The sequence below is a fragment of the Mustela lutreola genome, chromosome 6 (genome assembly GCF_030435805.1).
Source record: "Mustela lutreola isolate mMusLut2 chromosome 6, mMusLut2.pri, whole genome shotgun sequence".
In the NCBI taxonomy this organism is placed as follows: domain Eukaryota; kingdom Metazoa; phylum Chordata; class Mammalia; order Carnivora; family Mustelidae; genus Mustela; species Mustela lutreola.
Window position 1 is genome coordinate 7,423,646 of NC_081295.1, and position 22,428 is coordinate 7,446,073.

A 22,428-nucleotide genomic window follows, 5' to 3' on the forward strand; every position below is an offset into this window, starting at 1 on the left:
GGCTCAGGTCATGACCCCAGGGTGCTGGGATGGAGCCCCACATTGGGCTCTCAGCTCGGCGGGGAGCCTGTTTCCCCCTCTCTCTCTGCCTGCCTCTCTGCCTACTTGTGATCTCTGTCTGTCAAATAAATAAATAAAGTCTTAAAAAAAAAAAGAACTAGCATAGAAGCTGGGGAGTGAGCAAGTTGAATAAATCAAATATGTGTGTGTGTTTTGTGTTTATCAGATGTCAATAAAGTTTTTTTTTTTTAAAGGAATATCATTTCACATTGGGTCTTCAAATAAAGGCGATAAAAGTTAAAAAAAAAAAAAGAAAAAGAAAAAGAAAAAGAAATGAAACAAAACTAGGGATTGATGAGGGGGTAGGAAGACAGAGGCCCCAGGTGGGACGGCCTGAGTCACACTTTGGGACCAGTCCGACGAGTAAACAGAGCCCAGTCTCTAGTGAGACCAGGAATCCCTCACAGGCATCAGAGTCCGCGGGCAGACAGGCAAATCTGAGCTCACCAGTGTAAACCTTGGTGACTTCCGCTGAGCACAGCCTGGAAGGCGAGGCCTGACCAGCTTGTCCCAGTTTGCCCGAGACTTCCTCAGATTCAGCTCTGAAACTCTCACTTCCCAGGAATCCCGCCAGCTCTGGGCACATGGGTACAGCTGGTCACCCTATGAGTCACCACCTGAGTCCAGGGTCCAGGGTTTTGTAGATCCCATTACGCATGAGTGACGGGTCATCGAACACCCAGACGGATGGGTGGCGTTGAGCACACGGAGTGTGTGTCACAGTAACACGGCGTGTTTCCTCTCACACTTCTGATGGATGTTTTTCAAGCTTTAACTTGTATTTAGATGAAGTAGCTAAGATTCTGACAAAGGTAAATGGCCCAATTATTTTAAGAGCACTGGTGAGAGGGGCTCGTAGAGGAGGAAGGCCCCGTCTCCCCCGGGTTCCTCACTCGAGATGCTGCTCTTCGGGGAGGTGTCCTGAAAACCTGCCTCGCTGGCTCCAAGGCTGTAATCTCATTCCGCGAACATAGGTCACTTGGATTCCTAGTTCAGTTAAAGCCACATGACGCTCTGGAACATCCTCCCCTCCCCTGTATGGGTTAAATGAGAGTCTACTGACCAGGAAGATTTTAGGCAGAATTCCCTTTAGTGAAAGGAATTTATCATTTAATCACCAGCTTGGGAAAGGGGCTGACTCTGGATTCAAAAGTCCATCAGTACTATTTTTTTGGCTTTTTAAATGTAGCACTATTTCTCTTTTCATGCAGCATTTTTCTTGAAGCAGCATTTCCCCTTTTCATGCAATATTGTATTTTTTTTTTTAGGTTAAGGTGTAGGAAATAAATAAACAACCGATTTAAGTATAGGCCATTTGTAGAACTCGGGATATTTGTGAAAACGTATTTAGGTACAAAACTACTAACTCTCAGTTCCAAAGGTCCGTTTTAGCTATATAAAGTGTCCTGTCATTTTAAAAAATATTTTATTTATTTATTTATGAGAGAGAGAGAGCATGTGCATGTGCATGAGTAGGGGTAGGGGCAGAGGGAGAGGAAGAGAGAGAATCCCAAGCAGACTTGGCTCTGAGTGCGGAGCCTGGCATGGGGCTCGATCTGACAACCCTGAGCTGAAATCAAGAGTCAGACATTTAACCAACTGAGCCACCCAGGTGCCCCATGTCCTGTCGTTTTTAAGCATTCAAGAATATTCTAAATGAAAGCTAATGTGGTAGCATGCATTAGACAGTAACAACTTTTACATGTCATTTTTGAGGATCATGGCTTTGTTGGGTGGATTAGCACCATTTATTCTCTGTGATGTCAAAGAATGAAGATTTAATCCTATTAAGGGAAAGCAGTGTATGAGTTTCCAGTGACTTTCTGCCCAATATCCTTCACTAGTTTCTAGACTCACACCTTTCTGTCTCTTGACAACGGGAACTGGACTAGAGCCCCCCTGGGGCACTGCTTGGGATTAAGTTACGTTTTCTGGATCTTTTGAAATGAATTAAGTGAAGACAGTATTCCATCCCAAGCCTTGGATGGCCATTAAATACAGCGTTCACAAAGACAGTACAATAACTGGACTCAAAACCATACCCCACATGGGCTTCATGACAGCCAGAATCATGGTGTGGTTCCTTCTTTGGAAGAACAAAAATTGTGTTTATAAAATCCTCCCCTGAAAGGAACTGTCATAAGCAGACATTCCCAAAGCTGGAAAGTCCCTCTCTGTGGACATATCGGTGTCAGCATGACAATTCATTACCATACAATAAAGATGGCAGTGATTAGGAGTTGGACGTCTCTCTGGTAAGTGAGGCAATCTAAAACTTAACCTAACACTCCCTAATGAAGTTTTAATCTTTTTCTATTTTCTATTTCTTATATATTTATCTAACAGTGGGATCATCAGTGATGACCCCTTGGGATCAGAAAGCGCAAATGTCCGTTCTTGATGTTCCCTAAACGTGCCACCAGGGAAACCACCGACGGGTGTGTGTTTATGCATGACTGGCTACCAATATGACACCCAGTACTTATATGTTTATAAGTTGCAGACTATGAACAAAACTATATCGGCATATCATTAAAATAGGGAAATTATGGTCAAGCCTTATAGGTTTGTTGGGCCAACAGAGGAAAACAATACCACGAACAAATATGGACACACTCAGTTCTAGGCTGCTAGAGGCTCCTTGTTAACTGGAGCTGCAACATACTCTTTTCCATGAACATATCCCACACGAAGAAAAGAAGTGGAGGAGTAGGGGAGGAGAGGGGTCTATATAGGATAAGGGCTTTTTAAAATCCTTTAGAAAAAAATGAAAGCAAAACCAAGCCACAGTTACTACCTATGTAGTTGTATAACCTGGGTCTGTAAGTGACAAAAGCTATTTAACCCGTATATTGGTTAAATAATGCTGCAGAACAACCATCAAACTTAGTGACATAAAGTAATAAGCATTCATTTCACTCATATGTTTATGGGTTGGCTGAGAGACAGCTGATGTAGGTTTGGGGAAGTTTTGCTAAACAAGCTCTACTCCGGATGCCTCTCAGCCTCCTCTGGGGCCGGGAGACAAGCCTGGGAATATTCTTCTCATGGTGATGGCTAAAGCACAGAGACCAAGCCCAACCACACAGAACATTTCAAGATTCTACTGCAGCACGTCTGGTGATAATCTACCAACAGCCAAAGCAACTCACATGGTCAAGCTCAAAGTCAAAGGGCAGGACATACATTCTACCCACCATGGGATCAAAGCAAGTTACACTGGCATGCCCGATATCAAAGGAACCCTGAAGCATTTTCATCCAATGGAAATGAGGGGGAGGACACAAATATTTCAAACAATAACCTAAACAAGCCCCTTCCTCGGTCACCTCAACAACTAAAAATGTGTCGAATCACTAAACCCTACCCTGGCAATTGACACAATGCTGTTAGCTCTATATTAGTTAGCTTTGGCCACAAAGACAAACACCCTCCAAGCTCCGAAACATACTGAGACACATTTCGCAGACTGTAGTTTACTGAGAAAACAGTTATTTCTTGGACACATTCCAAGTGGCCGCTCTAGGTCAGCTTCTGCAGCTCCGTTCCAAGTTGTGGCTCTTCTCATTCTGAGACCCACACTGAAGGAACACCACCAATTTAGGGTATGCTATTCTTGTGGGAGATGGAAAGGGCAAGAGAACGTCAGAAACACATGATGCCTTTACAGCTTCTGCTCTGAACTGGTGCCTCAGACCAGCAAGTCAGACGGCTGAGCCTGACTCAGTGGGGAAAATCCACGTGCCCACAGAGGCGCACTGCTGTGAGTCCCATGGCCACGACGAGGGGGTGTGGGATCCTCCTACAAAAAGGGCTGAAGATCTGGGAACAAGAACGCATCTGTCACAGCACCACTTCATGATAAGGAAAGGTCCTTGAGCAACAACCCCAGCTCTCCACTACTTACCCGGAGATCTAGTCTACTACGATCAAAAGCCCGAGCACTCTTCAATACTTGCCCACTTTCTCATCTACTTTGAGAAATACACATTCAGTTTTTAGGGCAATGCCGTCTCTTCAGACCAGCATCATCATGCGATGCATTGTTCAATCGTATACACGGCGCCGGGTGAGCGTGCAAAGTCGGACTGATCGGTAACTTGCTAGGTGTGAGGCAAGAACCAGCGCACTCCAGGTAACAGGGAGGAAGTACGTCAAACTGATGCTAAAGAGAAACTTAACTGCAACATGTAAGAACTTTACCTTATGAGCAAATCTGCGGGGACCACCAGGGCAGGAAACAGGGCTATGCCCAACATGCTCCCCGGGTCAGAGGATGCCTGTGATGCTCCAGAGGCCTCAGGACACACTGCTGTGCTACAGTTGTGCCTGAGCTGTAAGGACAGTTGACCTGCTAATAGTTTGCTTTTATTTTTTCAAGTGTGCCTTAAACATTGCAAAGGCGCCCATGCACGTATCTGAGCTAAGTGTCCTTCTGCACTGGGTCACTGCCTAGTGTTTGACACTCAGCCCACCCTTCGATTCTTTCCAGTTTCTATACACTTTGATTCTTTCCATTTTTCTGTATTTCTTCAACTTTCTCTAAGTTCTACCCACCTGCCTCATTTGCATTGATTTTACATTTTTGGACTTTTCTCATCAGGGAATAATAGTTGCACTGTTGGTATATTCAGGGAGCCTGACGTTCTCATCACCTGTGTTTCTAGCTTCTAGCTGTGGCTTTAACCAAGTCGGAAGCTAGCTGGGAATTTTGGCAAATGGAAGCCTAGAGACCAGTGAGACAGACATCCAGAGTTTATTCGCCCATGAAACGAGTAACGTCCATATGAAATATAACTGAAATTATTTGCTGGGCAGCCAACCCTCAGAATAACCCACCTGGTTGAATGTTGCAATGAAATCCATCATACCTATTTCTTCCCATATCCTCCTCCTATTCACAAAGCCCAGGGGACCGGTGTAGCCCTAGATTGTGGTGAGTTTAGGTTCTCTTCTGTAATACAGAGCGTCAATTTAAGCTAGTCAATTTAAACATCCTAAAATAGATGAGGATCACTGGTATCAGGGATGGAACAGCCTGGGGTTGTGAGGTGGCTAAGAAAGACAGCATCACTGCCTGATACACGATAATAACTTCTCTCAAAAGTCACGATTTATTGAAAAGAGGTTCTATGACACGTGAAGGCAGAGCACTGGATAATTAGCCTTGAGCATGGGAGCCCTCAAGGTTATATCCAGAAGCGGGGATACCAGCTAAGGCAGCAAAGGATACAGAAGGTTTGAAGGGACTATATAGACACAAGGTTTCAAGACGACCCTAACACTGATGTGGTCAATTAGTTAGTTGAGTCACCAAAAGTGAGTAATTGATAGTGGTATGCAGAAGTCATAATAGGACTGATTTTGGCCTTGGGGTACAAAGCCTGCACTATTGGTCAGTACTCCTGAGTAATGTAAAGAGGTAATTTGGACATTATTATTCTTTGTGGGAACACTGGGATCTCTGAAATAGAAAATCATGGTTTAGCCTTTAATTTGACTGACTTCCGCTATTAGCAAGGAGTTTTAAACTGAAATGTTAATTCCTTCTCTTTGTGAAGATAATACTTGGCTTTTCTGCTTATGTTCTACAGTTTAAAAAGTTGAAGATGGATCGGTCCAAAACTCAAAGCACCCTTTGAGAAGTAGGTGATTTCAAGAGTAAGACCCTACAAGATAAGCCTGGAAAAATATCATCGTGCTAAAGAAGCAAAGAAGCATTCTGGAACTCCTAGGGGTGTGACAGAAGGACCCCAGAACCATTAAAGAGGAGTCCAAAAATGGGGCAATTTGAGCACCAATAAAGATAATAACAAAACCTGTGAAAGAGTGAATTATAGGTTTAAATCCAGACGTTCAGAAGGGGCATCAAAAAACCCCACAACACACAAGTCACTGATTGCTGTTGGAGAATGCAGGGAACCAACTCGTTATTTTGAAAAGAAAATACACATGTATCCTGCCTTTCCTGTAAGAACTGTAGCTCAGAGTGACCAAACAAATGATGGGAGAAGTTAGTCTTTTTATGTACGTATTCCAGTATCAGATGAAGACATAATGATAAAATGGGAATATTATCAATATTGTCATTTGCAACCTCTGATGAATTAATAAATGCAGGCAACAATGATCCACGGCAGCTTACACCGCAGAAGAAGAGACGGGAAGACATGAGATGTTTCTTAACGGAAATGTACGAAGTCAGTTACGAAGGAGGATTGCCTAGAGGATCGCATCTAAACCTGATTTACCTCTACATCTACCTGCCGACTGTCAGGGAACACAAGAGACAGAGGGTCATGTTAAAGGATCTTAAGGATAAAATTAACCCCAATTTAGACTGCAGAAAAGTCTACAGAAAAAAGCCAAAAAGAAACTCTAACATTCTTTACCCCCAAGGTTGCAAGGAAAAGAAAAGAACAGGAACCTACCGACTAGAGACCAGAGGTTTATCAGCCCATCCCAGTACACAATCAACAGGCATAGTGGTGGCTTGGGTGCTGAACTCCCAAGAGAAACTCATGTCTGACTTCAAACCTGACTTTCAAATGGGGATCATTTAACTGCTTAAAACCAGAGTTAACATGTCTTGGAGGCCATAGGTTCCATGATCTTTCATGAGCACAACCAGGTCGCACCTTGAACTGCTTCCCCACTGAAATGTCTCTAGAGTGCTTGTGAATTAGAAGTGGGTCTGTGGGTGGTGGGGAGCAGCGTTGAACCAGACACCTGGGGACGTAAGAGCAGCTGCTTCTGGGACTCATCCTGTGACCACTCAGCAGTACTCACGACAACACACCACATGCCTAGTTAAGTGGTATTTATTTGCCTTCCTAAGCCACCAGCACACACTGTTTTTTTCTCTATTTTAAAAACCTTGATGTTGATCTGACATATGCTTAGCTCTGGGATTACGCGTGTAATGTCTTCAGGATACTGCTGAACAAAAAGCAAAAGTATTTATTTGACCATGAAACTGAGTGCAGATTATCATACATTGGATCCAGTTGGGAAGACCGAGGTTAATGTGATGAGACCAGGGCAGAAGGCAGCAGGATATTTTTTTCCATAAAAGGAATCCACAGCCCAAATATGCTCAAAGAACAAGGATCGGCTCATCTTCATGGTAAAACAGATCATGTTTTACCTTTACTGCATTGTGTACGCATGATCTGCAAACCCCAAGGCATATCCTTATAATCCAATGTCAACTGATTAGTTGAAACCTCTGTAAATACAGAGGTTACCGCTTGCCACTGAATGTAAGAATGAAGGAAAAAGGTAGAAATCCAAATCTCTCTGGCCAAGTTCTGGGAGGTTGGGGATATGACACGAAAACTAACAAAGCTTATTATTATTATTTTTTTATCAGAATGTTCTATCAGAATAAGCTGAGTGGTTAAAAAAAAAAAAAAACTGATGTTAGCAACCTAACATTCTTCAAGGTTTTCATCAAAGATTCAATCTTCCAAAAACTGTTCTCTAATATTCATTTTATAATAATCCTTCTGTTACTTTGTTTTTGCAGGAAAGCACTGCCATATATTTTTATATATTATTCTTTAATTATTCAGGTGTGGCCTCAGATATATCTCTGTCTTCAAAGGCATAGCAAATCTTCCCAAGAGCAAAGAATGAACTTGAGTCCCTCATTTCTCTTAGTGTAGTGGTACAGAAACATCAAAAAAGCCTTTGCTGGGAAAAAGAAGAAAAAAATGGAGGAAGAAAAGGAGGGAGGTGGGGAAGGTAGACCAGCAGCACGTGTGAGTCTGAAGGCTGAATGTTACATCGTTGCTCGTGCTTTCATTCAAACAAATAGTATTTCCAAGATTACATTTAAAGACAAATCTTTAGACTACCCTGAATGTCAAGAAAAGATGTATAGTTTGTGTAAATTAAGATGAATGAATGACTTCATAGTATCGGGCCACAGCAAGTAAATACACAGTAAGTGTAATTATCCAAGGAACGTGGTGCAACTACTGAAAAATGGACCAAGGGACCAGCTGGCCTTCATTCTGGTGCTATCACCATTTCACAACCATGTCTTCTTTAATGCACCTTGTGATTCTTCCCAAAGGTTTTTCTTTTCTCCCTTTTTAAAGCCAAACTAAAAATGACTTAATCAGCTCTTTGATAATATGTACATTAGAGACAAATCAATTCACCCACTTTAATAATGCTTCTTACTAGTAATAAGTAAGATTACCTCTGAGTAATTTGGTGAGAGATATTTCCCGTTGCACTTGGCAATGCTCCTCAGGATTTTTAATGCTTTATCTCCTTTCTTCCGTGTAATCAGCCAGCGGGGAGACTCAGGAACCACCCTGGCAAGAAGGGAACTTTTTTGAGTTTTATCTAGTAATTTCAACACCTAAAAGTTAATGGCTTGAATTTCTCTATCAAAATGGATCTTGTGATTAGGTATAAGTTTAGGAGATTCTGAGAGTTTAGAATAAACTCTCTGCAACATAAATTATCTAAAAAATTTTATAATGGAAGGGAAAAATGCTCACTTGATAACTGAATCATTGGTTGTAATAAAAATAATCAATATTGCATTGTCCTTGATTATACATTATGAAATGTATAATGTATAATCAAGTGTCCTTGATTATACATTACGAAAAGAGCTGGGATTTAATGAGCATTTAGGAAAATATGAAGACCCAATTCATGTAAACTGATTGCCCTATATATTAAAATTAAATTAAAGGAATGATCAAAATACATTCACTACAATAAGAGTCAAATGCATATAACCTGTAGTTTTCTGATAGCTTAATTTTCTCATGCTCTTAACATTTTCATATTCCTCAGGAGATTCCCAAATAATACTAATTTGCTCAATAGAACACAGAGAGAAGCAAATAAATTTCATTGCATTTAATCTGCATGTTGAAATATTGGCAGATATGGTATGTTGCCTTACAGTGTTCAAGAAGATATTACAAGATAGCAAAACATAATTAACACTTTATTTAGATTTTCTGCTTGGATACTTTGTTAATTTATTTTAATAACAACTATGAGTCAAATAATAATCTCTATAAATTCTCAATTCTCTAGAAATACTCAAAGCCCATAGTCACTCTGGAGATGTTAGGAAATCTTAGTTGCTTTCATTTTCATGGTGGTTCAGAAGTGCAGACTCTACAATTCTTTGGAATAAGAATAAGTTCAATAATGACCAAAACCACTTTACCAGTAATAAAGGAGGAAGAGAAAGCTGGGCAGCGTTATGGCTAGCTGGATCCCTTGCCAATTTGGGATAAAGTAGGCAATTCCAGGGAGAATTATGATTCCAAGGGTGAAGAACATTTGGACCACTATTCCCACAATTCTCCTTTGCTTTGAACCTACTATTTCTGTTACTGAAGGAAAACAAACACAGAGGTTAGGGAAGCTGAAGACCAGCTCCAAAATAAACAAACAGAGACATTACATCTGTCATATCCATTGGTATTGCTAGAATGCTACCAAACTCTGAAAGGTACCACGGCTTCCATACGTGCTGGCACTATGCTTTCTGCTCCCTCTCTCCTCTGCCAGTTATAGGCGAGCGGGTGCCACACTCATCCCACATACCCAGGCCAGCACTCTTCTGGGTATACAAAGAACATATGTGTTGATTTTAGGAAAGCGCACGTGATGACTATTTTATCAACACAGAACTGGAATCAACTGGCTAGCTTTCTATCACAGTAGTTCTAAAGATTTTCCTATTGTAGTCTCCTTAGGAGATTATTTGTAAGCATTTTTGAGCATTATAATCCTACAAATAATTTTTTTCAAGATCACCACATAGTTTCTATTAAATGATAATTCTCCCCACAGCACTGGACTTTCCATTTATGTGATATTTCTTTAAAAATCACATGGGGGGATTTTACTGCATACCTTCTCCCCCTCTATCCCCCCAAACTCATCCTTTTGTATCTGCCATTCATTCTATTCTGACAATCCTGGGATGTGCTACCTTAGTGGTGCCCTAAGATCACAACTTTTAAAATTTCCTTAAAAATACTTCACATTCCAAAGTTATCCCTTCTCTCCAGCCGGCGACAGGCAACCGCCCAGCACTCTCTCTCCTTCCCCATGAAAAGATCTTCAGAGGGTCCCCAAAGTGGGCACTGCTTGGGGATGAACTGTCTAGCAGTAATGAAAGGGACTAGAAGCCTAACGATCTGGAGCAATAATCAAAAACAAGCGTTTGCATCTCCCTACTCACAAATCCGCCGTGACCCTCAGAGCAGGTAGCTGGTCCTGAACCTCCCCAGAGACAGAAGCAAAGTAGCAGCCAGGACTTTTCTCAATAAAATGAGCAAAGAACAACGGAAAGTTTTTCTTTCTTTCATACCCTGAAGGTCAAACTTTCTAGTTACGTTTTTAGGTCAGATCTCCTTCACAGTAACAAGTTCTCCACTTGAGCAAAAGGAGTAGAATTAAGAAATAGTATCTGAGAACACAGGAATGTCATCTCAAACCCTATCACAGAAATACACAGAAAATGCATATTAAAAGTGTTTTAAGAACCACTGAAGTTTTTATAAAAATTGAACTCTAATGAAGCAAAGCAGTAAGGTGTTAGTGGTACGGCCATGCTAGAAAGTGGTTGGTTCACCCAAGTACTTTGTGATATTCCATATTTGGCAAGGTGGTGTTTAGTTTCCCAAGAGTCAGAATCTCACCCCCACACCTTCTTATCTGCAGAGATCATTACAGTGGCAGCCGCCAAGCCTCCACATACGAGCCCCAGGAGGGCTGACTGGCCAGCACCGCCCAGCCACCTGCCCCTGGCTGTCACAGAGACACAGAGGCGTAGCAATGTCTTACCAATCACGTAGCAGGTCATCCATGTCCCTTTTCCAAACACACCTTGTAGAAAGCGGAAGACCACAAACACAGGGAAATTGGGTGCAAATGCCACCACAACACCGGTGACGCCGACACCGAAACAGGAGATTAGGTAAATGACTAGTCTGCCGTACCTTTTTGAGAAAGAGAGAGGAAGAAGTCACCTTCAACGTTTCCTTCGACACAATGAGAAAGACTATCATTAGAAAGTTGTGAAAAGAGGTTTAAGTACAAAAATTTCGTTTTTAAGACTGCATTACTGCCAGGTACAGGATTGTTGAAAATTCTACGTTCTGTTTTATAGCAAAACCAGGGCAAATAAGAACACGTGTGTCTGAAATGACATGACAAAATGTAAGGCTCAGAATGCAATCTTCGGGATTGCAGTTTCCACAAAGATGCCGCTCTCCATCACGTCCAGTGCCCCCAGTGGCACAGCCTGAACTCTTTATAGCATTTTTGTGAGTGGGGTGGGAAGGGGAAAAGGGAGAAGGCTCCAGGCCCAGGCTTCCGTTTTGGCTCAGTCAACAGCCAGCCCTGCAACCTTGGGTCCATGTCTTCAACAATCCAAGACTCAGATTTTGTTTGTTTGCTTGTGGGTTGCCCCCCCCCCCACCCCTTCTACAATGAGGGTGTAGAGGCTCAAATGAGATGCTGCTGTCTAGCTCCTTACAAACTACGGACTTCACGAACAATGGGAGCTCTTCTTAAGTTCGGCATTTTATCCTCACTGTTTACATAACTATGGTTAGAAGCATAGACAAGGGGCACAGATCATTATGTGCCATATTCTGGGATTCTGATATTAAGTGGTTCGGTATAGTTGTGCCAAATTATTGGCTGGTGGAAGTCTGTTATCCACGACCTTTCAGAGATTTGAAAAAAAAATTTCCCATAGAAATTCCCGCCAAGTTCACATATGCAGCATCTTGCTTTGGTCAGCCGAGTGGAGACAGAAGTAGTCCTGGTTTATCTAGGTTTTGAAATTCACAGTCTGTCCTTCCTACACTGTCCTCTCCTAGCTATGTGGTCTATTAAATTGTTTCTTGTCCTTTCCTTCAACGACCTGAAGAAGAGAAGGAGCCGACGGATGGCTGGCCGGCGGTGAGGCAAGCTCATCCATGGGACTGTCCTCCTCTCCAAAGCGCTGAGTCATCTCTGAGGACAGCCACTCAGTCCCCTGCTGGGACACAGGTGGGAAAAGCCCTCCTTTTAATTGAGTCACTTTTCTTTGGACAATATATTTGCTAATTGTGAGAGAGAAGCAGGAGAAAGAAGAGAGAGAGAGAGAAAGAGAAAGTCACACGCAGAAGAGGATGTCAGGGGCTGCAAGAGAAAACTGATGAAGGAGCAGAGAAAGAAACCAAGGCTTCGACCCGCTCTGAAGTCCCGGTCTGGTTACACGCAGACCATCTATTGGCTAAAGCATTTGGGGCATTTTTATTGTCTCCAATGAGCTAATTAATAGCAGTGGGCAGTTCTCCAAGACATACCCTCAGCACTGCGCCCCGCGAGCATGGCCACAAGGACCCACCTGGGCTGGGCTAGCCTGACCGGAGCGATAATCAGCCAGACACGGCCAATAGCCAAAGCTTCCTACTCCTGTCCTAAGGGACATAGAAGGAATAAGCTACTGCCCATATTTTCATAGTTAGAATTGGCATAAAGGAATGGAATGAAGAAAATAACCAACATCAATAATGTTTCAAACAGGAATATTTGAATAAAAAGCATGACTATCCTCAGTATACACACTTACCTTGTCTGCCATTACCGGTATATTTACGAATATTAAATGATAGATAAAATTCTTTTAATGGTCTTTGGAAAAACTCTTTTCGTAGGGTTTTTAACTTGTTAACTTGTTTAACTTGTAGAATAAAATACAGGGATTTCTTTGAAAAAAACATTAAGTAAAACGTATTTGGAAGGGGCAGACTTTGGCTAAATTAATCAGGCCACAACCAGACTGGAAGCACACAGAATCGACTCTCCAGGGTTTGGCCAGCCAGCATCTGCCCCACGATGAAGCGACTGCCTTTCTGGTGTGGGTTTCCATTCCGATGCGTGCAGTCCCACCGGGAGCAGCCCCATCCTTTTGTGCAGTTCAAGGAGTGAGGAGATGGAGCTGAACAGGAGAGAATTAGTCCAACCAAATCAGCATGAATGTCCCAAGTAGTAAAATTAAGACTTTTTCCAAGTTTAGCAGAAATTGTTTTCTAATGGTTAACATCAAACATTTCCACCTCCACACGTGTGCATCATGTTCTAGTGCTGTCGATGGCTATCACACCTGCGCCTACCTGTCTGCAGCATAGCCCAAGGTGAAGGCTCCAGCCAAGAAGCCCAGGTTTAGGATGGCTTGTGTGAGGTCCAGCATCCAAGCATTGCCACACACGAGGTCAAACTGGGAAAACAAAGCAAATACACAGGAGATACATGACCCTGCTTATCCTCAAGACACCCAATCTTCTGTCTCAGTCAACGATCATTAAACATTTGCCCAAACACTCCTTAAAACTTTAAATGTATCACATGCATATTCTTATATTGATATATAAATGTTTTGTCAGTTTCAATAACAGCCAAAGATGTAACTCACTGTATCCAACAGTCTAAATACTGGAGCCGTTAGCCAGCCACCATCACCCCATAAAAGCAAGCTATTCAATATTCTCAATCTGAAGTCAATTATTTTTTCTCTTTGAATTCTTATTTTTGTTCCCACATACTTACATCCTAATATTATAAGTAGAACATGTTTTATTGTATTTTGCATTAATGTGTATGGCATTAATGGTGAGGTAAATAAATACTTCTGTGCGTAAAAATTATGTACATAAATTGACATTCAATTAAAAAATTTTCCCTGTGACACTGTCTCTAAATATCTGCATCCTTTCTCACTGGGTTATAATTACAGTTATTAGGCCACAATGGATGAAAACACAAAATATGAGGAATTTTGAAAAAGATTTATTGTATGGGAATAACATTTTATTGGAAATGTACCTCTGTATTTCTAGAAGAATGTTAAGAAAAGCTGGGGTTTTCCAGCTAGTTCATGTAATCTGCAGAGGGACACTGCTTATTACCAGAACCACTTAAAGCTAAACACCAATTCTGTTCCCTTTTTTCATTTTTAAAAATGTGTGTGCCAGAAAAACTTGTTTGTATAAGTAAATTAATGAGAATGGTGAGAGTTTAGTTAAAGCAACATCATTCAGTTCTTCTGGCTCCTTCTCAGGTACATGCTGAGACTCACACAGCAATCGCTCATCAAAATCAGTTTTACTTTTCTGTTAACTAACAGGCCATTTAAGTTCTCCTATAATTTTGCTACATGGAAGGAAAAGGAAGCCACCACACTTACAAAAAGTTGTTTCATCAAATACTAAGGCAATTTACTTTCTTCTTTACCTTCTTAGTACCCAAACCAACAGTCCAAACTGTCCTGTTGTTTGGTTCCCCACAGGTTTTTAAACCTCAGGTTGGTGCATCACAGAGGGGCAGGAGAGAGGTAGGATTCCTTTAGCAAAGTGGGAGAAGCTCATTAGGAAAAAGGACCTGTATCTTCATTGTACTCAGGAAGATCCATTTTGGACCTATAGGAGCTGAGGCTCTTGGCAATGGACTCGCTTCAAAGTACCCTGACGCTCCACCCTGTGACTGTCTTTGTGTACCTCCAAATGGCAAGCTTGCCCCAGCTTGAAGACCTTTAGTAAATACACATTCATTAGCAAACTGTCACACTTATTTACGGAACCCAACTTCTTGTCTTGGTTTTATGGCTAATGATCTGTCACTTAACACAGCTGGAAAAAACCAGGAGCATGAGTAGCTAGCCCACCTCACAGAGCTGCTGGAAAGACTTACGGAGATTAAAAAAGTCAAAAAGATCTACATATACACACGTTAGTAGGAACTGTGGTGATTTAAAGGAGTTTTTATCATCCATGTAGGTACTACTTTCTCAGGACACAACAGTTTTATTTTAAGTAAACTTGCAGATGATTAATTATGTGAAATAATTTCCCATTGGAATTAAATGTACAGAGAATGCAATTAGAGGACAGCCACACACCAAAGAATGAAACTGGATGGCTTTTTTACACCATATACAAAAATAAACTAAAAATGGATTAAGGACCTAAACGTGAGGCCTGAAATCATAAAAATTCTAGAAGAAAACACAGGCAGTAATTTCTCTGACATTGGCTATAGCAACATTTTTGTAGATGTGTCTCCTGAGGCAAGAGAAATACAAGCAAAAATAAACTGTTGGGATTTCATCAAAATAAAAAGCTTCTGCACAGCAAAGGAAACAATCAACAAAACTAAAAGGCAACTTACAGAATGGGAGAAGATATTTGCAAATGACATATGCGATAAAGGGTTAATACCCCAAATATACATAAAACTTATAAAACTTAAAACCCAAGAACAAATAATCCAATTTAAAAATGAGCAGAAGACATGGGGGACACGTGGGTGCATCCGTTCGTTAAGTGTTTGACTTCAGCTGAGATCATGATGTCAGGATTGTGGGATTGAGCCACACATCAGGCTCCACAGTCAGAGGAAAGTCTGCATCTCTCTATCCCTCTGCCCCTTCCCCTGAGCACACTCTCTCTCTCAGATAGATAAATCTTTTAAAAAATTTTAAAAATTATAAAAATGAGCAGAAGACATGAACACACATCCAAAATAAATAAATAAATAAAGAAGACATCCAGATGACCAACAGACACATGAAAAGATGTTCAACATCACTCATCATCAGGGAAATGCAATTTAAAACCACAATGAAATATCACCTCACACCTGTCAGAATGGCTAAAATCAAAAACACAAGAAACAAGTGTTGGCAAAGGTGTAAAGAAAAAGGAACCCTCTTGGTGGGAATGCAAACTGGTGCAGCCACTGTGGAAAGGAGTGTGGAGGTTCCTCAAAAAGTTAAAAGTAGAATTATCTTTTCATCCAGTAATTCACTACTGTGTATCTACCCCAAAAATCCAAAAACACTAATTGAAAAGTATATATAAACCCCAATGTTTATTGCAGCATTATTTATAATAGCCAAACTATGGAAGCAGCCCAAGTCCACTGATAGATGAATGGATAAACAAGATGTGGTATCCACACACAACGGAATATTATGCAGCCATAAAAAAGAATGAAATCTTGCCATTTGCAACAACATGGATGGAGTTAGAGAGTATAATGGTAAGCAAAATAAGTCAATCAGAGAAAAACAAATGCCTCGTGATTTTACTCATATATGGAATTTAAGAAACAAAACAAAAAGAGAGAGAGAGAGAAACAGGGGGGAGAGAGAGACAAACCAAGAAACAAACTCTTAACTCTAGACAACAAACCGGTGGTTACCAGAGGGGAGATGGGTGGAGGGATGGGGGATGAAGTGAAGTGATGGGGATGAAGGAAGACACCTGTTATGTTGAGTTCCAGGGATGTATGGAGCTGCTGAGCCATCATATTGTCTACCGGACAGTAACATTACACTGTATGTTAACTACACTGGAATTAAGATACAAACTTCATAAGAACAAACACACAAAAGAATGCACTAAGAATAAAAAAAAATGCACTAAGAATAAAAGTATATCACATCTCAGAAACCAAACAGGCAATTTAACTGCCAGAGAAAACATTTTGCTTCAGAAAAGTAGCAGCCAGTGTCAAACAGAAATTCCCAAAGAGCAGAATTTGCCTCCTCCAGCTGGACTTCAGATTAGCCGGGGAGGCAGGAAAGCTTTTCACGGATGACCTAGCGAAGCCCAGCAAAAGCTATCCTTTCAGTGCATTTGTCCAGCTGCTCTTGAATTGTATGAGTTAAAATATCCCTCCCATAGTCTTTAAATACACAAAATATTCTTTAACATAAAACTGATTATCTTTTTCATTCTCCCATAAGAGAAACTGTCAAAAAGAATTTTTTATACTTCATATTAAAATAAATATTTTTCATGTTTTAACTGAAAATAAATGTCCAAGTGGCTACAGTTCTGCAATAACAATATCTAGACTACTATGATGCCATTTGGGCTACATACTGTCAGCTCTCTGTGTTTTGTTCTGCAGCCCAGGGGCTGGAGGTATGGAAACTACGTTTCCCAGAATCCCTTGCCTGCAAGGTTCTATTTAGGTTCTGCTAGTTGGGGAGGGGAGACTAAGTGCAAGATCAGAAAACAAGAAGGAGGTAGTGGTGCTTCTGCTTCTGGATGTGGTAGCAGTTCCAGCTCTAATAGTGGCAGTGACAGCAGCAGCTGGTGGCTGTAGAGGTCAGTCAGCGTTTCTTTTCTTTTCTTTTTTTTAAGATTTTATTTATTTATTTGACAGAGAGAGAGAGATCACAAATAGGCAGAGAGACAGACAGAGAGAGAGATGAGGAGAAGCAGGCTCCCTGCCGAGCAGAGAGCCCCATGCGGGACTCGATCCCAGGCCCCTGGGATCATGACCTGAGCCGAAGGTAGAGGCTTAACCCACTGAGCCAGCCAGGCGCCCCTCAGTCAGCGTTTCTAACCACTCCCCATCCACAGGAGAGCAAAGGGATGCTGGCTCTGTAATGCCCGGGGTAACAGGGCGAGGGCAGGGCAAGGGCTCTGCAGGTGCTGTCCTTGATCCCTCCTCCGTGCTTTACCAGCCTTCCAAAACAACGCAAATCCAGATCCTTTTCCTAAATCCCTTCCGGCCTGAAATACCCAGCCTGGTTTCTGGCTTTATGACTGGGAGCCTGCTATCTGTCAAAGCACAAAATAAATTAGCTTGAATTATGTACATGTAAGGAAATGCGTACACACACAAACACACGCTTGTGTTTCTAGTACAGGGACCAACACAGCAGACGCAAGGATTCAGGGGCTTGGTTTTGGCTCTTACTCCTACATCCAGGAGGGAGACCCACTGCCTCTTGGGTCTGGCATTTCTGATCAGCTCTGAGCTCATTGCCTGCTATGGCAATAGCTCTGGGTCTGTGATAAGTTTTCATGTTTAAAGAGAGGTTAACAGGCAATGAAGACCACGAGCTTCATAGGCTAAGGATTTTTTCCTGAAATAAGGTTTGTTGTAGTTCCCAGAGAGACCTAAAACCTACCTCTTGTCAGACTCACCAAAGTCTCAATCAAGGACACAAGCATTTACGTCTTTCTCTTAAGGCAATTTATCAAGAAAAAAGTGAGATATCTCCTTTTTATTTTTTAAGTGTGTACATGCAAAGACATCTAAAAATTATTTTTAAATACTCATAAATCCATGTGTATCCATTCTGTTCATTCCTAATCTTCAAAATCACTTTTACACAAAAGAAATTACTCTGCTTGGCATAAGCAGAAAGCCCATCGGATAAAACACTCAAATAACTCTTCATGTAATGCCAGAAGGATTACACTGCTTCACTTTATAGAAAGCACAACTCCAGCCTAATGAGATACTTTTGAAAGGCTTCTAACCAGGGGTATTTCTCTGCTTTTCCCAGTTGTTACAATCCAAGCAGACATTATGTTAATTTGAGCTATAATGATAAAATGCTGGAACAAGTTACTGTTAGATACATGTTAAAGTTTTGATTTCCAGATTATCCTTAAGACTAGAGCACCAGAATATCTCCAGTATACAAAGGTCAAAGGTAATATGCAAGGTAAAAATAATGCAGGTGTGAAAAAACTTAGAAACTCTGGAAAGGGCGTGCCTACTCCTTAAGCCACAGAGAGGGGACACAGAGGCTGGCTTTTCCACAGATGTCTATGGGACAAACTGTCAGGTAAGAGGGTCTAAGGCTAGAGGACAACACATTATCTGAGTCTAGTCATATCCATGAGGAACAGTCCTCATGAGCTGTTCATACTGCTGTGGGAGAGAGAAAGGGATGTCTCTGACGTCAAATGACCAGACATATATGCCTTTGTTCCTATCTTCTAAGGAAGAGCTCTTAATCAAACCATTCCCAATCAACTTTCAGTTTGAAGTTAGTGGCCATTGAACTCTTCATCAGTGTTCAAATCTGCATGTGTGCCTTTGGTTTGATGTCAGGTACGGGGTGCCCCAGGCTACATTTAGCATTGGCCAATTACGCATCCATCTCCACGGGAAGGTTTCATTGCTAGTCAACACCAAGCCACCGTAACAGAGCCTAATAATGGTTAAAATTTATTGTCATCATAAAGAAAATGATATGGGCTGGGCTTCCATGAGGGGAAAGGTTATTTATTGTTAGTAATTCTGGTCATAATGAACATTTCTTTAACATGATCTGATTACTTACATGGGCATCTTTTTTTCTTCTTCTTCTCTCTCTCTCTCTTTTTAGAGAGACAGAGACAGAGACAGAGTGTGAGCAGGGCATGGAGGGGCAGAGAATGAGAAAGAGAATCTTAAGCAGACTCCGTGCTGAGTGCGGAAGCCAATGCAGGGCTCGATCTCATGACCCTGAGCTGAAATAAAGTCAGCTGGAATAAAGAATCAGACACTTAACCGACTGAGCTACTTAAGTGGCCTCATATGGGCATCTTACTGTCAAACAGTTAATGATTTTCTGACATGTACAAACCATCACAATAAACTGTAGCTGTAAGAACTAATCATTAGGTATTTACAGAAGCTTCCAGTGGTGTGTGTAGACAGATGAGGCTCGAAGAAGACCAGTGATTTGTACCCTTTGTGTCTGCCTCTGTGAGGAGCTTATTACATAGTTTAAAAAAACTATTTTTTATTAACATTTAAGGTATTATTTGCCCCAGGGGTACAGGTCTGTGAATCACCAGGGTTACACACTTCACAGCACTCACCATAGCACATACCCTCCCCAATATCCATAACCCAACTACCCTCTCTCTACCCCCTCCCCTCGAGCAACCCTCAGTTTGTTTTGTAACATTAAGAGTCTCTTATGGTTTGTCTCCCTCCCTGGTCCCATCCTGTTTCATTTTTCCCTTCCCTACCCCCCAAATGCCCCACATTGCCTCTCAAATTCTTCATATCAGGGAGATCATAGGATAATTTTCTTTCTCTGATTGACTTATTTTGCTCAGCATAATACCCTCTAGTTCCATTCATTGTTGCAAATGGCCAGATTTCATTTCTTTTGAGGGCTGCATAGTATCCCATTGTGTATATATACCACATCTTCTTGATCCAGTCATCTGCTGATGGACATCTAGGTTCTTTCCACAGTTTGGCTATTGTGGACATTGCTGCTACAAATATTTGGGTGCACGTGCCCCTTCGGATCAGTGCCTTTGTGTCTTTGGTGTAAATATCCAGTAGTGTGATTGCTGGGTCATAGGGTAGTTCTATTTTCAACTTTTTGAGGAACCTCCCTACTGTTTTCCAGAGTGGTTGCACCAGCTTGCATTCCTATATTACGTAGTTCAGAGAGCCAAGGTCAACGTATGTGAGGCAAATGTGTTGCTGAAAGGGATTAACTATAAAATGCAGGAGAGGCTCAGAAAAAGAAATGACTGGTGGGTCCAAAGCAGTCAGGTACATGAAGAAGGTGGGATATAATCAGATTCTTTAATAATGAGCTGGACTTAGACGGAAAAAAGGGGAAGGGGGAAGGTACTCGAGCAGAGTGATGGGCAGCCCAAGGCACAGAAGCATGAATGTCAATAGGTTTGGGTCTGCTTACAGCACTTGGGAGTGTCAAGCTTCAATCTGAAGCTGAGGAACTGCCTCCACCCAACAGGGAATGCCCTGCGAATCCCAGGAGTGGGAAAGTTTCTTTCTCAGGAAACCAGAGACATCAAGAGATTTCAGAACAGAGGGAGGAGGAAGTTCCAGAGGACAGAGGAAGAATCTGCAACGTTGCAAATGGAAAAGCCCAGAGCAGATGTTCTGGCTCCAAGACAGCACAAGATTCCAGGAAGATGAGAGCAAGACCAGGAGAGGAAAGCTAACATCTGCCACGGTCACCTAGAACACCTGGCATGTCACATCACCTGGCATGAAGAGGCACCATACATGAGAAGAGGCTCATACAGGCTGTCACCTAAGCTGTCCTCTAAGAGTGACAGTAGCCATGCCTTCAGGTATAGCTAACCAGATAACCTCAAAATATAATGGAAAGATGTTCTTTAAGTGCATGGCTTTTTGTCTGGGCTTGTGAAATAAAGAAAAATGCAAAACTGAAATTACTCTAATAGTAATAGTTCCTGGTGGTTTAATAAGTTATGCTCTGCCACTCACTCTCCAATCTTAGAAGCTCAAACCATTTTATTTCTTTGTAGAGAAGATGTGCAGTTACTCATCTTAAAGTGTTTTATGATTTCTGTACATCACCTAGGATATCTAAGACCAGAGGACGATGAAAGTCTCTGCATTTGTGCACATCTAAGAGCAGAGGAGCCACAAAGCTGGGGTCAGCCATCTGGTTGTCCACCACTGCTAGCCCCAACCTCTTTGACCTTCTGTGTTGCCATCTATAAAATGAGGGTAAGGATTGGAATGACGATGTCTTTGAAATAAAATAGAGTACTTTACTCAGTGCTGAGATATATTAAATGTCTGATAAACGTTACCAATTACATTAGGATTAGGGATATAATGGGATATAATGATAATGATAATGATAATGATAGGGATATAATGATATAATGATAATGATAAAAAATTAGTAAATGACATTCCTGGTGGTTTTAAGATACGGTTTTCCAAGCTGCTCATTAGAACCACTGGGATAACTGAAAACAATGTCTAAGCCCCCTCCAGACCCAATTCAGTGGGAATCTAGTCTAATGAGTAGCCACGATGGGAACCCACGGGTGTCAAGGTTCTCAGCTATGTAAATAGCGGCTGGGGGACAGTTAATCTTTGCATATTTTGCATATTATATTGGATTGAATAGTGCCTCTCCCTAATTGTTGTCTGTCTAGATCTTCAGAATATGACCTCTTTGCAGATGTAATTAGTTAGAATGGCGTCATACTAGATCAGGAGGGCCCTAATCCGTGACTGGTGTTCTTATACAGAGAGAAAGCAGACACAGACACACACCCGGGGAGAACAGCATGGGAAGGTGTAGGAGGTGCTGCTAAGGAACACCAAGGATCACCTGTATTCACCTGCGGGGTTACCATGACAGAGCACCTCAGGCTATAGCTGAAACCACAGAAATTTAGTTTGTCAGCATTCTGGAGGCTGCATGTCTGAGACGGAGGCATCAGCAGGGCTGGTGAGGCCTCTTGCCTTGACCTGTAGACGGCCCCCTCCTCCCCATGCCTTTGTGTGGGCTCCGTCTGTGTGCGTCTGTGTCCTGACCTCCTCTTCTAATAAGGTCACTGTCACTGGATTAGAACTTACCCTTACGACTTCATTTCGGCTTGCTTTCTCCTGAAGAGTCTGTCTCCAAACACAGGCACAGTCTGAGGTACGTATGAATTGGGAGGGGGGATGAATATATCTCAGCCCATCAGAGCCACCAACACCAGAAGGCAATAGGTAAGGTGCAGATTCTCCCCTACAGAGCTACTGGAGGGAGCAGACCTCTGAAATCAG

The 22,428-nt window shown here is 41.8% G+C and overlaps 1 protein-coding gene across 1 annotated transcript in view; it reads right to left on the bottom strand.

The window, feature by feature from the left end:
• The window catches only part of SLC22A3 (solute carrier family 22 member 3), an 89,096-nt gene that overhangs the window by 32,907 nt on the left and 33,761 nt on the right, over positions 1-22,428 (bottom strand). Inside the window, exons 2-5 of the mRNA XM_059176608.1 lie at positions 13,221-13,324; positions 10,897-11,051; positions 9,266-9,434; positions 8,270-8,387 (exon numbers count right to left, since the gene is read on the bottom strand). Of these exons, the coding sequence (XP_059032591.1) occupies positions 8,270-8,387; positions 9,266-9,434; positions 10,897-11,051; positions 13,221-13,324 (546 nt within the window). The remainder of the gene's footprint in view (positions 1-8,269; positions 8,388-9,265; positions 9,435-10,896; positions 11,052-13,220; positions 13,325-22,428) is intronic.